At 41.3% G+C, this 12,438-nt stretch overlaps 1 protein-coding gene across 3 annotated transcripts in view; it reads right to left on the bottom strand.

Moving 5' to 3' along the window:
• TRIM55 (tripartite motif containing 55) overlaps positions 1-12,438 on the bottom strand; it is a 34,682-nt gene that overhangs the window by 3,935 nt on the left and 18,309 nt on the right. Inside the window, exon 9 of one of the 3 annotated variants that reach the window (XM_053949039.1) lies at positions 11,234-11,521. The exons of the other annotated variants lie outside the window; for them this stretch is intronic. Within the exon in view, the coding sequence (XP_053805014.1) occupies positions 11,234-11,521 (288 nt within the window). The remainder of the gene's footprint in view (positions 1-11,233; positions 11,522-12,438) is intronic. 3 annotated transcript variants of the gene reach the window in all.

The following is a 12,438-nucleotide window of genomic DNA, read 5'->3' as shown; positions in this document are numbered from 1 at the left end:
GTTTCAAAGTTGCAAATATTCAGCATCTTTCAGTATTTGCTTCCTTAAGCAGGGCTCTACTTACATCTGTATAAGGTTCTTGTAAAAGGATGTGGAGATGAGGAAAGTGGTCAGTGGGATGGTTTGCCATAACATTTTCACTTATTAGGTCCCAGTAGTTACCCTATTTATGCTGGGGGAAAATATGTAGAGTAGGCCTTTTATATATTTGAAATACAATGAAGTCTACAAATTGATTTCTGCTTTACCAGCACTAAGGTACAAAGGTACCTTTAGGTACAAAGGCTGGGATCTGTATTGACAAACTTTAGTCATCCAGAAACAAGATACCCACTCAAGCAAACTCTGGTCATCCCCTCTAATGGCAGTGATCAGAGAAAGGCATAACCAGGAGCTTATTTGTCCCATCTTCGAAGAAGTGGATTGCTCTCTGGAGGTACCTGTTTCACTCTACTGGCTCTACAGACACTCTGGGTGACTGGGTTAGACTACATCTGGCTTTTAAACAATTATACAAGAAAGATTCCAGCCAAGTATTTCAGGATATCAAAACACTCCTTGACAGGAATTCAGATCTTTGACTGTAGTATTATTTTACAAGATCACAAACTCTTAAATTTAGGAAGTGGGAAGGAAAGGTGAAGAGCTGAATGGCTTCTTAATCTACTTTAATGTAGATGGATGAGGTGGTTGGTTACAATCTATATGAATGTTTTCTGGAGCAACAATACTACCCAAAGCAGGTTCTGCCCCTTGGGTCCCCATTCACCTCTTCCTGCTTTGGTTCTGTGGTTCACTGCCCATTTGCATTGCTGCAGCTCTTTGAAGGGCTGTGCTAAGAATGGGAATGTCACTGGAACAACATCATTTTTTTTATTGGCTTTTTTGAGGTGAAGGAAGATATTTTTAAACCTGGATCATTTGAATGATTTGATTTCAGCATAGCTCAACAAACAGCTGCCTCAGCACAAATGCCCTCTAAGTGGTGGCACCTGGGAAGCAATAAGAGGCAGGGCCATCATTTGGCAAAAAAACTCCTCAATCACATTTACTACCAGAAGAAAAAATGGATCCACGCCCTTAGATGCACATGTACTACCTAGTGCCTTTGCTGCCTCCTCTTTATTCAGCAGGAGAGCAAGGGTGTGAATTTGTTAGAAAGTGTGGGTCTTGGGAGAGAGAAGAAGTGAAAATACAGGTTTCTTGCTTCCAGGGTTTCTGTAGCCTCAAAAAATGAGCTAGAAATTAAATTTAATTCCCATTTTTAGCAGGCTTGTTTAGAAACAACCCCTAGTGTTGACAAGAACAGGCATGATTAAAAAGTGCTAGCTGGTTGCAAAGCAATCACAGAATCTGTAGGCTATGTTTGTCTGCCTCAAATGTCAAGTGTTACACTTCTGGCACTCAACACTTCCAGGCAGCGGAAACAAAGGGAGCACAACAGGTTATTTTTAAATAGTTTAAACTTTAGTTCAAGCATTTTGTTTTCATATTTTTATGCAGTCTAGCTCCTTCAGCATAACACCTGGCAGCTGTCACGTATATCACAACAATATTGTTTTAAAGCTAAGAGGCTGCTTATTTTGCATGGATCTTTTTTATCAGTGGGAATCAACAGAGCATTCTCCAAAATATTTACTACAATTACCTGCCACAGAAATACATAGGGTAGCAGACAAAATGATATGCACAGACAAGCTCCATCAGACACAGAATTAGACATATCACTCTCTTAATAGTGGTCAGTAATGAATTTTAAAAGTTCATTGGGAGGAAATGCCTTTCTTCAATAGATCATCACTATATTACAATTAACATTATATGGATAATGTCTAATGTGGAGTCTTTTACATAATGACCTCAAAGTGATAAAATATATTTCAGAGGAAAACAGCCCAATTGGCTTATTCTGGTATAGGTTCCATGCATCTCCCATGAGACACAGAGGTGCAGACACTTGAACCTGTGATGGAAACTGCATTAGAGCATGGTGTGGGAGAACAGCTTTCTTCTAAGCATTACTTGGAACAAATGACATACAGTTCCCCTATGTAAGTCACCTATTTTTTTCACTTATACAGTTCCCCTATATAAGTCACCTATTTTTTTATGACTCAAAGAAGAAAAGGCAGAAATAACATACTTTTGTAATATTTGACCCATTGCTGCACCTCATTGATCCAACTTTTTATTGAGAGTAATTAACTACATATTTGCATGAAACCTAGTCCTACTACTGGCCAGGAAAATGAAAGAAATCCAAGAGAAGAGTCTTAAAAACACATGAATATTAAGACTGCAAGATCAGAACAGTCTGTCCTGCATCTATTCACACCATTCTTCATTCCTCTCGGAATGAAGATTTTCTGGGACCTCCTGATCAATCAGCCTTTTACCATTTCTGCTCACTTCCAGCCCTGCTGGAGAACTGTCTAGCAAAGGAAGGAACCCATTGAGAGGCTGCAGGAGTAAGTGCTGGTCACGTAGTACACGCTGGTCACCAGTGCCAGGAAGCTACTCATGAATTCCAGTTCTTCCCTCTTCCTTCTACTGCTGCTTTGTCATACAAATAGATATGACTTCAGATTAACAAGTTAAATGTGAAGTAAAGACCTTCCAAGAACTTCTCCACGTAATCAATGTAATCTATGCTGTAGAAACTTTGCTATTAGCATTCAGGGAGAAGTAGCAAAAGTAGTAGTGGTTTAATGTCCTATCCGTCTCTGTCAGGCAGTCTTTCCTTTGACTAATGTGGACTTTTGTATTTCAAAGCTTTTTCTTCCTCTCCAAATGGCACTTTTGGAAATCCAGTGAATGACACAGTGATAGTTCAGGCTGTGATTCACCCTGGAGCTCCATTTGTGGGATCAGATAACAGAGCCAGCATAGCTTTGAGGTGTGTAGACATACACATCCCATGCTTGGAGGCTCATCCTGTGCTGCTCACATTGTGAGTGACTGACTGACCTGGGCTCTTGTAAGCCTGCAGGGGGTGAGAGTGGTGTATGTGAGCTGTGGGCACAGCACAGCCTCTCTGAAAGACAAAACCAGTGGAGGTGCAGGACAAAAAGTCAGATTGTCAGCTCAAGCAATCTGCTGCTATTCCTTAAAGCCACCACATAATAGAAGAAGAAAGTCTTGGCCACAGTTACAACATTTTTTCCCTCATCCCTCTGCTGCTACCACTTTGTGTGCTCATTTTCCCATGTCTTCAGTTGCCTGAATTTGCTCCTTACTGCAACCACAGTGACTGATGCTGTTATCCAAGCTATGACTCTGCTCCAAAACTCCAAAATTGCTCAGTGAGTAGCACTGTGATTGCCCAGATGGATGTCTGTCATGTCAAATCTCACACTGTAATCTCTGCTTGCCCGTTAGCAATGCTGGCCTGCTTGCACAGCACTCAGCCAAGTGATGAGCAAGATATTAAATCAAGATTCCTTCTGTCCATCTCACACTGTTCCCAGGTGAAGTCCAAGGAAGCTGTGATAAATTCTGCTCATAGGAGTTTGGATTCAGTCACAGTTATTGACCAGGTATTGACAGGGTATAGAGTACAGATTGCAGTCACTGTCACCAGAGGCAAACTTGGAACTGACCTGCATCTGGGCAGGCACCAGCTCAATTTTTCTTTAAAAAGAAATGTATTTATTTTATAAAATTAAATTTTGAATTTGTGCATAAATATAAAAATGAATGTATTTTAAATAAAATATTTTGCCAGATGTTGAAGAGGCTCATCAGCACTAATGGGGGGAAATGACAGCTACATTTTCTTAGTAAGGCATTTTGTAATAGAATAAGTCATACAGCAAGTGTTTCATCATGAACAAAAACCACTTCTGTGTACAGAAGTGCTGAGCCAGGAGTGCTCTGAGTGACTGATCTGTATTTCGATCACCACCTTCAGTGGCTGAGATAGGCAGATTTTTCTAGGGTGCTCTCTAAATTAAAAAGAGCAGTAAGAAATTCAGATCACTTATCCTCCAGGACTGTGAGATCCTCATTCTCTGCTCAGTCAAAGGCATGATGTCTCTGTTTGACATCTGTAGCATGGTTTGAACATCGCAACACCTCTTGGCTGCCAGCCAGGGATAACAGGGTTTTTTAATTAGTCATTGGTCTCTTACTTAATGACCTGAGGATTATTGCAAAGATGCCAGGAATATATATCACCTGAAAAGAGATGCAAGACTGAATCATCACTGTTTGATATGTCTGTCTCCCTATTTTCCATTTAATGTTGGCTGCACATGCAGCCCCCTGGTCTTTATCTCCATTTTAAATGCACAGTAGGTGGGCACTGCAGGGTGCTGCAGTCCAGCCCCTTGCCTGCTCACAAGCCTGGAAACCCTGCAAGTGGAATGATACCCTACCCAAACATAGGGGCTCAGGCCCAGTTAACTAACTACCACCACTGGGATTTTCAATCAGATAGGCTGGCATTTAAATGTTGATCCATCTCTAATGCTTACAGGACTACCAGTGCTGCTTTCCAGAGGTGAGTGAATGGCTGCACTGAAAGCCTGGGCTGTCTCAAGGCAGTAAGACAACTAACCAAATATTCCAAAAGCAGATGGTTTGTGTAGTTGTGATATACATCTACCACAGTGTGATGTAAACCAGCAACAGTTCATCTGTGATTAAGAAATATTTTTTGTTTACATTCTATTTTCCTTTCCAAACTCCTTAACAATGAGCAGAATGAGTGATGCTTGGAGGAGGAGGCTGAATGGAGGTAGAATTCAGTATTTAAATGAGCTAGTCTCAGAAAGAAAATGTCTAGGTGAGCCCGCCTTTGTATTAATTTCATCAGGGAAAGTAAATTTGTCCAAACTGTCATTGTGGAGATCCTTTTACTAGTAATAGACTGAAATGAACTATCCATAAATCAGATGGTATCTATGACTCACCAGACAAACAGCAGAGCAGACTATTTGAGGGAAAACTTCAGGTGAAGTATTTGCCACTCATATTAATTATGAGAAACTGTTGTCTGAAATCTGGTCTTAATGCATTGCCCTCACGACTCATCACTGCTGTCTCTGAATCACCCAGATAATTCTCAAAATTAAGGGAGAGGGAGGTGTTAAAAGAGGAACAATGAAGACTTTGCTGATTTCCTCTGCATGTATTGCCAAAATGAGGGGGAAAAAATTCACCTGAAGCACATTTGTCAAGAAACAAAATGGAAATTTACAGGCAAAATTTGCTGCCAATTGAACATCAGCCTGAATGGCCACAGATGTAGCTGGTATCACAGAGTCCCAGCTCACTGAGTCAAACTACAGAGAAGCAAAGGCAGAATTTCTTGATTGTTAAATGAATTCCTTGCATCTAGTGTTTGCTCAGGTACAGGCTGAATGCTTCCCTCCCACCCCAGGGTGAAATTTAAGAGATATTTAGGAAGAAGATTGAAACGGAGTTTGATTTGGGCTTCTATACCAGCTGATTCAAGGGTCTCCTACAAAAAGCTCAGTTTCATGGAGGACACATGACTCATTTTCATTCAGTTAAACCTTGCAGATTTTTTAATGGTACAGGAATAAGCCCATCAATTTTCTACCTAAGGAAAGGTAAAATACAGGTATATCAAGACCTAGATTGCAAATATCAAGTTCATTTTTTCTGTCTGCATTCCTGGATCTTTCATTGGCACTAAACACACTTGTTGCAGAGTGCAGAGAGCCTTTGGAGCAGCAGCTGGTGTCTTGGAAGAGAGCTAACAAACTTTGTCTTCTGCTCTGGGGGAAACTGTGGGAAGGCTGTGTCGGGTGGGCCAGAGGGAATGGAAACCCTTTCTTAGCACCATTCCTGCAAGATGCAGCCTCACAAGACTGCCTTCTCTTGAGCAAGAAATCCCTCTTGGAACAGCTGACTGGAACTGGGTGCTTGTCTTCCTTACCTGAGCAGATTGGCAAAACTGAGTTTCCGATTTGGTGAAGAGAACATTTCTTATTTGTGTTCTGCTGCCACGCTTGTGCAAACATTCCAGAGCAACGCTGAGCTAAAATGTGGGACCATGTCTTCTATACCCTGATGGAAAAGTAGGGAGCACAGTGCAATCTCTTGGCCTTATTTTGGTTTTCAATGATCTTATTTTGTCCATATTGTCTGCATATTGACATGACAACCAATCAGCTGAAACTTAGCTAAATACTGACCTCTCTGATGTGATTTAAAGCTGTCTTGTGGGAAAAAAAATGAAGGATCACCAGCTGAAATTGAAGTATTCAGCAGCGGGGCAAAGAGAACTACAGTACATGAATACAGAGAAGACTGTCCTTATGGTAATTCTGGGAGATGGCATAAGGTTGCAAGCAAGTAATAGAAAATTTTAAAACTAATGAAACAAGATTAGCATAGGCCAATCCATTTCTGCTCCCAAACAGTTCAGTCCTGATTATATTTTATATCCTCATGGAATTAAAGCACTATACTTGCTGTCTGCAAAGGGAAATTAGATCAGGGATGCGGATGATTAATTTGTATTTCATTTCAGATTAAATGTATATGCTGGAGTCCTTTGGAGCCACAGACAGACACTTTTCTTATAGGGAACTTGAGCTACAGGATGCAGGGTCCAGTTCTTCATCTTAGGTGAAATAAACTGGGTAACCACAGACACAGACAAACCAAGACTTTCATAAATGCTCATACATGTATATGGTTTCACTGCAGGAGAGATGTTGCCGACAAAAGATTAGGGAAGGTAGTGGGACTCCAGGATCTCTTTCTCCCATGCACTGGAAAGGGCTGCTTGCTAATGTCTGCTTGCCACTAATACACCCCTCCCCACGCTGGCAAGGCAGTTCATTGATGCTATTCCCACTCCCTGTGTTGTGATCATTTGCTGCTGGTTGTCATCTCCAGAGGCTCAGATCTCCCCAGCTTTAGACACTGAACAGAGGCAGCTGGGCTGGGAGCAATGTCACCTCACACTCAGCAGGCAGGTGGAAGAGGTGCCAAGTGAGAAGCAGCAGCTGCTGCTGAACTTGCTCTTACTGGAGATGCCTCTCATTCTCTGTCAGAGGCAGAAGCAGCCCGTGGTGACCACACTGCTGACTTAGGCACTCCCTGAAGAAGGATGAAGCTCTCTGATGCAGAGTTATCTATTTTGTTCAAGCTGAATAATCTTCTTTCGGCCCTTCTTACACCAAGCAATCTGCACACCTGTGGGCTGTGATTCCTGTTGCCTTATCCCTGCTGCTACACCCTCCCACACTCTGAAGGAAATTTATAGATGCATCAATACAGTTTCTTAGAGTGAAATGACCCTTAAATAAAGTAAATGTTGGGAATTAATAGGGGAACTGATCTCTTTTTGCTGCTGAAAAACAATGAAAACCCTGTTGGTGCATTCTATTAAAAGAGCCTGAAAATAAATGATATGCTGGTCTTATGATGACAGTCATGCAGATTTATATTATTATTATAAATATTATACAGTTATTCAAAGTAATTTTGTTATTTGACTTTTGGGGCTAATCACACAATGGAACAAGGGCAGTGACCTGATCTTTCATATGAAAAATAAAGACACACAAACTGTCTAACCAGCCACTTCACTATGCATGGAGAATAAAAACATTTTTATGCAAATAGAGTCTGAGACCAAAATGTCTTTTTCCTTCACCCCTTTCCACTTCATTATTAAATAAATCATAAAGATGTCACTGGAGACCACATAGAAAGAGGTCTCTAATGGTAGAAATAAGAGCTTTCTGCATTTGTCTATTTTTAATTTCAAAAGGTATTCTGAATTAAAAAAAAAAAAAAAAGAGAGGGGAAAGAAAGCATAGTGCTCTTCACACACCTGATTTCTCAGGAATAAAAACAACCTCTATGTCCTTTAGTAATAATACAACAAGTTTTCAAAAACAAACACAAGTAAATGAAGATTAAACTGTGATCCATTCATTTAATTGAGATTCACATTGTCCAATGCTTTTCAAATTCAAATTACCATCTGACAGTGAATCTTTTTGCTAATTAATGCAGTGAAAGTGTAGATGATAACTTCTATCCCCTCTCTTTTTATTTTTCTTAATGGAGAGATATTCTTTAGTCATAGTGCTGGAAGTTCTGCACATAAAAGCTGAATAATAATTTGTCATTTTTCATAGATGCTCCATATAATGTACACTGCTGAGACTACAGTGCAGAAAGTGAGCAGGGAAAGCCATCTTTGTGCTGAAGAATAGATCAACATTGAATCTTGTGGATATTTCATCTCTTAATGTGACCTAAGGAAAAAAAGCCTTTGTCTAGATTGGCTGGGATTCCTGGAAATGCTGCATTTCAGGGCCATGACTGGTACTCCATCCTCACTGGGAATGTGTGAGAGATAGCTTTGAACAGAATGTGGGGTGTGCTGTGTGAGCTGGGGTGTGAGGGGACCCTCTCCACTATGTCCATGGGGACCTCTGGAGAGTGGGGCTCGAGCCATCCACCCAAGGGAACACAGGTGATTTGCTTTCTGTGGTAATCCTGGCAGCAGGATTATTCAGTGGATTTGTTTTCCTGACCTTAACCCCTCTGATGCCAATTGTTACTCCCCAGCTCTTCCTCCCCTACTTGTTGGACTGAACAAGATTGGTGTTCTTCACATCTGTCAGTCAACAGATTCTCCATCCTGCTGGTCATCTGAACAGCAACTGAAATACAAGCCCATGTATCTGCAAGAGTAAATGTCTCTTTTCATTTTGAACGAGGGAGATGCAATGTTTAACCATGCAGGAGTAAGCTGAAGGGTGGCATTTGTGAGGAGGAAGAAATGAAGCAGCTCGTGTTGTGAACTAGCATGATGTTTTTGGATAGGAAGAAAGGGAAAAAGTCCTTTAAAGCCATGTAGGGACATTACCAGATACACTATTTGAACTGTTAGTTAATGGTAAAATGAAATATTTCCTACCCATGAAAGTACAAATCATGTATTGAATCAGATTCCAAAGACGATGTAGTATGATAAGAAATGCCAAAAGTGTTATGCAGAATGCTAACTCCTGTGAGAAAATAAGAAGAGTGCTTCACCAGTGTTGTCATCACATGAACTAGTCATTATCACTATGTTCCGTGAAAAAGCTCTGTTTCCACTGCACTTTTCCATGATATACTTTAATTAGAGGAAGGGAGTGAATACAGTGGTGTGAAGAACATCAGCTGGGATTTAAAAAAAATAAAGGAATATAGCATTTCAGAGTGGGTTGTGTAAAACCACATGCAGGAAAAATACAAAGTTGAAGTTCACATACTTGAAAATGATCACTGCCCCATGACAGCAGTCATTTCCTTTGTGACATAGACACAGCTCAGCTCAGATCCTTAAATCTGACCACAGCATTCATCTCACAGCATCATCCTCACTCGGTCACTGCTCTTTCTATTCTTCTGCACATTTCTGCTTCTTGTGCTTTCCTATCTCTTGCTGTGTCTCCAGCCCATTGGCAATTCCATCCTCAGCTGTTTCCCCTGCTCCTTCCTCCCACATCCCCAGAACCATGAGCTACTCTGCTCAACATCCTCCTTCTCCTTCCAAAATGCCAGTGTCACCTGTAATCTGGGAAAATATCGAGATGCAACACCCCGAAACTCACATGTCAACAGGGACTGATATCTTTCCTATGTGCCTGTTTTTGCTTCTGATACTCAATGAAAAAAGCTGGGTACTAGGCTGCTGCTGTTTTTCAGACAGCTGCCCACATCAAACACAAGTTTTGATCCTTTTCTTGTTGCTGGGGCTGAGGGACGCAGACCACACTTAGGCAAGCTCCCAGGAAATTAACCTAGTACAGAATTTACCCACTTATGGTGAGGTTAGACTGCTTTGTCATCAGTGTAACTAATAAGAGGAAACAGCACCAATAAATTTCACTGTGAATTTACTTTTTGCCAGCTCATTTCAAATATACTTAAGAAGACAATGTCATAGTAGATTTGATAATTTTAAAGTACTTTTCATTTTAATTCTACTCAAACATTCTCAAATAAAACCCTGACTTGAAAAATAGCCACTGAAATTTAGTGGTCAAATGTTGCTTTTTTTAAGAAAGTCAGCCACCAAATTCAAGTATCACTGACTGAAACCTCTAGCAGAAGTGCCCCTTTTATCATATCTCTGCTAACTCCTTCTCCTAACTTGCCTGGCACATGATTGTTTATCTATTGTCATAAAATTGTTAACTATATAGCTGCTGATGTATGCTATATAGTCATCTCCAGACTTAAAGGAAACAGCATGAAATACTTAATACCCACTTTTTCTTTCCCTCTCTCTCTCACACACAATCTCCTCTCATTGTGCACATACAGATAATTGCTTTGTTAAAACATGCAGCTAGAACCTGTAAATTACAATGGTTTGATTTACAGAGTGCTGCTCATGGGCTGGTCACCAGACACTGGAGCAGGACCTGGTGTAGTGTGCAAATCCTTGCACAGCTCCCTCAACCCTGTTCCTTGTATCTTTGGGCCATGTGGAGTTTGTATACATGTGCTGAAGGAGGATTATTCAAATTCAGGTTATACCAACTCTAATATTGTCATTTTAAGGAAAACATCCTCCTGTACTAAACACATCAGTATCTGTTATCCCATCATGCTGCTGGGTGTCTAACACTGAACTGAAATGTATTATCTTCATGCTCTCTTTTAATCAAGTCTCAAGAATCCTTGGAGCAAATCCTCTGCCACAGATCTGAACCCAGGAAATCACACTCCTTACTGAGAGGCAACCAAACACACAGGAAGGCTCTGGGTGTTTGCACAGCTTCATGTTCACAGGGGGAAGCCCTCCAGGTGCAGCCACAGACCTGCAGAAGGCGAAGCCAAGCCATAGCTGCTCAACCAGTCATGGTAGGACAGCACATAGACCGTCAGCAGCTGATGAGAATAATCTCATGCACAGGATTTCTCTGCCACTAACACATGCAAATATCTGATGTGCTAGCCTCTGCAATAGCTCCTGTGTATGAATAATTTGGATAACATCTGGCACAAGCAAGGTGCACTGGCAGGTAAGCACAAGCAACCACCAGCATGCTGCTTCGAAGCTATAGTCAGCCTGTCACACATTGAAACCATCTATAAATCCAGTTTGTGCTCTTTTCATATTTTTGAAACTGCTCTTATTCTTTAGCATGCAGAGGAAAATGAAGTCACATTTTCCTTAACAATTGCTGTTCCCGCTTTGCTGCACGTCACAGCCCTCTGGGGTGACTTCGGGAGCACTGACCTTGGACGTCGCTGCAGTGGCATTACTTTCCTTACCACTCCCTGGTGCACTCTCCTCGATTGTTGCTGCTGTCGGGGCTTCTGCCTTCTTTGCACTTGTTTCCAGAGAAACAGGAGTCCCTACTTTCCCCAGCCCACTCACCGGGGTTGAGCTTGGACTGCTTGGTTGCCGTGATTGGGACTTATACCAGCTAGGGTAAAACAAGGGATCGATGGTTTCTGCTGTGGCCGGCACTTGAGTGTCAGACTCGGGAGTCTGTTGAGAATCACTTGGTGTCACAACAACATCCTTAATCAGGACAGATAAAGAGAAGAACAAGCAGAGTGCACCACGTTACCTTCCTGCTGTAGTCACATTGTTCTGCATGTTGTGTTTGTTAGATATCACTGCAAGCATAGATTTGTCCTACTAATATGATCTGAAAGAATTGCAATTAAAATGCAAAGCAAAAGCAACTATCATTTGAATAACATACACAAGAGAAAGAAAACAAATTAACCCAAAACCAGAAAAGGAGGGTAGAACTAGTGGTAAGGGGGTGCTGAGAAAGGAGTGAGCGACGGGTTTCTCAATTCAGATAAACCCTCAATTCAATTCTTAGAACTTAAATTCTGCATAAGAGTTTCATGAGCCCATACCAGCCATGAATGACAGGTGTAGGTACCTTCAAATGGCTTGTTGGGTTTTAGGTTAAGAATAACACTTTTGCCAACGAGTCTGTTGATACAAGCAGTCATAATAAAGGGAATACTGGAGAGAAGCATTTGCCCATGAGCCTTGGCACCAATGCTGTAAGCCAAGCACTGTTGCTCTGCCAGGAAGAGGAGCAGCCAGATGAACTGCACCTCTCTACCTGCATCAAGATCCTGGGGTTTCTGCACACACAGTCTGCTATCACCACTGCATTTCTGCTTTGCCTTTTTACACCAGAAGGCAAAAACTCAAATACAGGTATCCCCCACACAACAATACCCACATACCATGTCTGACTCCACGCCTGACTATCTCCTAATGGCATTTTACAATTTCTAGAGCAGCATGCTGTACCTTTCTCACTTTAGCCTTAGAAATTAGACAATTCATGTTGGTGGGCAGAATTGCTTATGTCTAGTTCTTGTTTGCATAAAGCCCTGCATCAGTTGGGGAACACAAGTTTAGTCAAGTCAGTGCAAATCTTCACATTTTTATTAAATCAATAAAGCCTG

This window comes from Vidua chalybeata, chromosome 1 (genome assembly GCF_026979565.1).
Source record: "Vidua chalybeata isolate OUT-0048 chromosome 1, bVidCha1 merged haplotype, whole genome shotgun sequence".
NCBI classification, from domain to species: Eukaryota; Metazoa; Chordata; class Aves; order Passeriformes; family Viduidae; genus Vidua; species Vidua chalybeata.
Note: the sequence above shows the minus strand (reverse complement) of the source record. Positions and strands in the feature narration are given on the sequence as shown.